Below are 5,238 nucleotides of genomic sequence, written 5' to 3'. Positions count from 1 at the left end.
GCACTTGTCGATCGACGCCTGCATCTTGTCGGCGGGACTGTCCGTCCGTTTGAGCTCTTTCAGCTTCTTCTCGGCCGAGTTCGGGCGCCCTTCCGACGCGCAAGCCGCCGGCGCGTCGGGGTTGTACTGCTCGGTCTTGCTCTTCGAGAGGGTTGTGCGATTTTCCCTCCACTTCTCGCAGTGCTCGAGGCGGGCGTAGACGTTGAGGAACTTGAACTGCAGGCCGGTGTCCTCCGCATACATGTCCAAAGCTCGGCGCAGCTGGGGAAAAAAGAGCACGGCGAAACGGGTCAGCTAACGACGATATACCTCGGTGATGCAGGGTCGACGGAACATACCTTTTGCTCCAAGTCATGGCCGCTGATCGGCCGTTTCTCGATCTCCTCCTGTACGCCGTGCCATTTGCCGCACGCCGTCCGCATGATCCCCAATGGGTGGCCATTGCCTTCTCTCCCCGGTACACGTTCATGTTCGTCTTGTTGAAGTAGGGATCGATGAGCTTGCGTTCCTCGTACGCTGCTTCACTCGAAGCCGATGAGGTGTCGAACGACTGATTGGCACCGATTATGCCGTTCATGGACACGGTCATCCAAGCTTCGGCGAGGCACTCCTCTTCCTTCCCCGTCCATTTGATACGCGGTTCGGCAGGCGGCGAGTCCTTCTTCCTCTTCTTCCCCTTCGACAGGTTGACGTCGGCTTGAGTTGTCTCTCCTTGTTCTTCGTCTTCTTGTTCTTCGACGGCTTGGCTTCCGTCGGCAACATCCTCCACATGAGCCTTGCGCGCTGCCACAGCTGCCGTCGCCCTCGCCTCCTCTTGCGTGAAGAACCCCGGGCTCGCGGCGGCGGCGTCCATGAAGAACCTCGGGCTCGCAGCGGCGGCGGAGCCGGAGGTGATCATCTCGTGGATCGCCTCATCGTTCGGCGCCGGCGTCGCACCGAACGGGGCACCGAACGGGAGCGGCCCTCGTCGCATGACCGGCGAGGTGCCCTCGAAGCGGCGCCGCCGCCGCCGATGTCGAGCTCGGGCGGCGACGGCGCGAACCCGGACGGTTGGACGTAGTCGCCCTCTTGGAACACGGCGGTCGTCGACGGCGAGTACATCGTAGGGGAGAAGGACGACGGGAACGCGGTTGTACCTTGCGCCGGCCATTGGCCGGGGAACATGGAGCCGCCGCCGCCGCCGCCGCTGAAGGCCATGCTCATCTTCCTCGCTTGCTCCTCCTGGGCCGCCTCCGCCGCCCTCTTAGCGGCGGCTTTTTTCACCCTCGCCGCCCTGCAGCTTGTTTCGATGTCGCGCCGTTTCTCGTCCGCCGCCCGACTGTGCGTTCGTCATGCCCGGCGGCCGCTCCTTCCTCGCCCGCGGCTTCCTCGTCGTCCCCTTCGGCGGCATTGTGGTGGACGAGAAGATGAGGAGGACGAGAGCGGTGGTGGAGGAGAAGGCGCCGCCGGGAACTGGAACTGGAAGACGAGGGGAATGGAGAAATTCGGCGGGAGAGAATGGGGATATGCAAGCAAATTGGAGGGAATGGAGGGAATGGAGGTAAAATCGACAGGATTTGGTTTTCCTGTCGCCGACTACGCGGGTCCACACGGTGTTTCGCGCCAAAACGTTTCATCCGGAGTCTCCGAGCGCGCCCCGGGGGACCGGGGACGGCGTGGGCTCGCCGGATGGATGAAGGGCCAAATCCGGACGAAAACAAGGAACCGGGGGCGCTACTGGGCCGATTTTCGCCGTCCGGATGTAAAAAATGCTCGCCGGAGGCCTCGTCGGGGGCGAGTAGAGATGCTCTTAGAAGTCACATTAATTTGTTTATATCGAAGTAGCTATCCACTCACATGACACCACGACTCCAGGACAAACTATTACAATGTCACGCTCACGCATATACAGATATAAAACATATACTCCAGGTCTTATTTGTGGGAAGCGAAGTAGTAGTAAGTTAATCTCCGATCTTCCCAGGAAGCCGCAGCATCAAGCAACCCACTGGCACCATTTTTCACGCTGTACTTTTACACTATTGAACTGCAAATTCCAAGGGAAACATCGTGTTAACAAAATGAGTGCCTGATCAGGAAAGAAATAAACGTTATACCAACCATAAAATACAGCACCACCCACCTTATTGTCGCTGGTGAAGCCATAAATAGAACACCATCTTTTTTCTGCTGGATTTACCAAGTTTTTTTTTGTATTTTTGCAACGTAGCATATGTTAGCGACCACACCTCCATGGATAGATAAGCAAACCTTTTTTTTTGTCTTTTCTTCCATCAGTAGTAGCTATGCTAAGATGACTGACTGGCTGTAAATCGACTGTTGCTCTCCCCTGTGGTCAAGGAGAAGGTATTCTTCCACTGGATAAAATGGAGACCAAATCCTTCTCCACAGCAAGAGATGAAGCTGGATCCCCTCGACACTTGTAGCAAAGGTAGTCCAGATCAAACTTCTCTTCAAACTTCTCATTCCGCTCTAAGCACCTTCCACACTGCCTGCATCTCTTGATGCAAACCTCGCATGCTCTGCAATTTCCAGATCTTCTGTCACTGCACCCCTCTTCAGGGCAGTCAAAAACAAGTTTGTAGCTCTGACATATAGGACACATCTCAATATCAAGAGCATATCCGTCTTCGCAACCTGATAAAAAGTGGTTAGCATGACGGAACCGTGGAGCCCGGTTGTGCAACTCCTGCATCTTGTCGATGTTCAACAAGGATAATAACTCCTCATAATCCTGTTCTGGCAGATTGAAGTTCTTATCAATTCTGAGGCTCTTGATACCAGATTTTTCCTTCATATTGAATGACTTGAGATTGGCAATAAGACCATCTAAAGTTAACCGTGGGCAGCGCGCAATGCTCAACTGTGTAAAAAGAGAAAGTTAGAACAGATAATAAACAGAAATGTTTCTGAACACAAGCATGTGCATAGAAAGAGCTGTATCCAAATTTGATAGGACAAGTTTTCTGACAATGTTTTAGCTTTGAACTACTGGGAGAAATTATAAGCTAACATCCAGCCAAAGATTCTGCGCGGTACTCTTTGCAATAGCATTCTGATTTGAAAATCATATGGTCATTTATTGATGTGGCAAGAACATTTCATCCATTACTTTCCTGCTTTTACTGCCAACTAACACAACTCTTGCAGACAATGCAGTGGTCTCACCTAACTAGTTTGCCCTAGAGGCTGTGATCCAGCAGACATATGGACAAGTTAATCGTGTTAGCTAAATACAAAGGAAATAATGTGAAATCTAAGTTCCTTTATTTGTGCTATATATAATATGTAACCACAAAAACCCGGAAAATAGACAAGCATACATTGCATATCAACAAACTCAATAATCCATGGTGAATATTCAAGACAGTAGATACTACAGCTAGCAAAACATATTATGCCATATAACAGATATTCTTATCTCCAAATATGATTCCAGAGCTTCCAGGACATGAACTAATCTAAGATAAAACTGCAGGAGGATTGTGTGGCTGACAACACTAACCTTCATTAACTTGGGATTGCTTCCAAGAACAGCATTCAGACCCTTATCGGTGACATGTATGCAGTCGTCGATATTGAGACACTGCAAAACACCGGGTATCTTCTGCGTGAGGCACAGAAGATCGGGATCAGATATCTTGGCGCTGAGGACCGGCTCCACGTGGATGCACTTCCACAGGGAGTCGTCGCCGCGGACAGCGGCATGCAGGGACTTGCACACCATCTCGACCGCCAGGAGGTCGCGTAGGCCGAGGTAGCGGAGAGCAAACACCATAGCATCATGCGGCGCTCCATCCGCATCAGGCGTGCCGTGGAACGTCAATGCAGCATCGCCAGTGGGAGGTGTGTCCTCCTGCCCGGATGATGCAATTGGCTCTGCAAGGGGAGGCAGCCTCTGACTCTGAGCGCAGGCGGCGCTGCCGGAAAGGCCTCCGCAGGCAAGGGGAGGCAGCCTCTGAGAGCTGGAGGCGCCAGAAGGGCCTCCGTGGCCAAAGGGGGCCGCCTCGAAGGCGCTGAGCCTCTGAGAGCTGGAGGCGCCAGAAAGGCCTGCGCGGGCAAAGGGGGCCGCCGCCTCGAATGCGGTGCTCCAGTCCATGGTGAGCGCGAGGGCCTGGTTGAGGAACTTGCTGAGGTCGGAGCAGGTGGCGAGCGCTGCGGTGAGCGTGGTCTCGAAGTTCATCCCGAAGGGGTCGGTGGGGAGGAGGTCGACGGGGTCGAGGTCCTCGAAGTCGTCCCACCAGAGCGAGTTGACCCCGATGGAGGAGAGCGGCGAGGCCTCCTCCGACCAGCAGCCGCAGCCCCGCATCATGGCCGCCGACCAGTCGTCGCTCGCCAGGAAGGAGCACGACGGGTGGTAATTCAGCGCCATGGGTAGATGGATAGATAGATTGTAGCCTCTTCCGAAATAATCAATCCCCTACTGCTACTACTCTTTTTTTGTGTTTTTCTATGGATTGATGGATGGAATATGAAGAACAAGAGAACGAAGGAACGATGGATAGGTAGAAGACGGCTGCAACCCTAGATCTCCCCCGTTCCCCCACCAAAGAGGAGAGAAGAGAAGAACCCTCTATTCCTGATCCGGGGCGAATCAAAAAATATCCCTAGGACCAAAAACTTCACGGAGCAATCTCGATCGGACGGATCCCAAATCGACCCGGCGGCGGAGGAGACCGGATAGAATAAGGCGGAGAATCAGACCCCGAATCGGAGCCCCGGCGGCGGCCCCATGGAAGGAGACGACGATTCGCCGCGGCAGGCGGGCAGGCGGCGGCTACGGAATCCCCCCACACACCGGCGCCGGCGACGGCGGCAGGAGCCGAGATCCGCACGGAGCGGAACGGGCGGGTGGGCTCTTGGGAGTCTGCAGCGGACGCGGAGGGCAGACGGAGACGCCTTGGAATGCGGCGGCGGTGAGGGGCGGGTACTGACTGGGATTGGGGCGGCGATGGGTGGTGGTGGTGAAACCCCCGGGGGCAGAGGAGGAGGGAGGTGCGTTGGGGGTTCCGGGGAAATCGGCGTCTCCCGCTTGGCCTTCCGCGCGGCGCGAGGGAACGGGAGGAGGAGATGGAGAGGAGGGGGCGCGTGGCCTGCTCTGCCTGCTCTGGGGTGGGGGCGGCTCGACCGATCTGGTTTTCTACTCTGGGCGGGCGGGGCGGCTCCCTTTCCTTTGTTTTCGTTCGCTGGGGGTTTCACTTGTTGGCCTCCTCCCCGTGCGCGAGCGAGCGGGATCCG

General features: G+C 55.4%; 1 protein-coding gene across 1 annotated transcript; it reads right to left on the bottom strand.

Annotated features, from left to right (window-relative positions):
• Positions 1 to 1,789: 1,789 nt before the first annotated feature.
• Positions 1,790 to 4,374, bottom strand: LOC124671801 (F-box protein SKIP14-like). Its single transcript, XM_047208129.1, has 3 exons — positions 3,506 to 4,374; positions 2,123 to 2,863; positions 1,790 to 2,026 (listed from the first exon to the last, which is right to left on the bottom strand). The coding sequence occupies exons 1-2, from the start codon at positions 4,370 to 4,372 to the stop codon at positions 2,336 to 2,338; spliced, it is 1,395 nt and encodes a 464-aa protein (XP_047064085.1). The 5' UTR covers positions 4,373 to 4,374; the 3' UTR covers positions 1,790 to 2,026; positions 2,123 to 2,335.
• Positions 4,375 to 5,238: the final 864 nt, after the last annotated feature.

Source organism: Lolium rigidum, chromosome 7 (assembly GCF_022539505.1).
Source record: "Lolium rigidum isolate FL_2022 chromosome 7, APGP_CSIRO_Lrig_0.1, whole genome shotgun sequence".
Lineage (NCBI taxonomy): Eukaryota > Viridiplantae > Streptophyta > Magnoliopsida > Poales > Poaceae > Lolium > Lolium rigidum.
Note: the sequence above shows the minus strand (reverse complement) of the source record. Positions and strands in the feature narration are given on the sequence as shown.

Bases quoted from the DNA above. Each gene is read 5' to 3' on its own strand.
- LOC124671801 (XM_047208129.1), bottom strand. From the start codon at position 4,372: ATGGCGCTGAATTACCACCCGTCGTGCTCCTTCCTGGCGAGCGACGAC. The intron at 2,864-3,505 runs GTTAGTGTTGTC...CTTTTTACACAG, and splicing joins GCAATCCCAAGTTAATGAAG to TTGAGCATTGCGCGCTGCCC.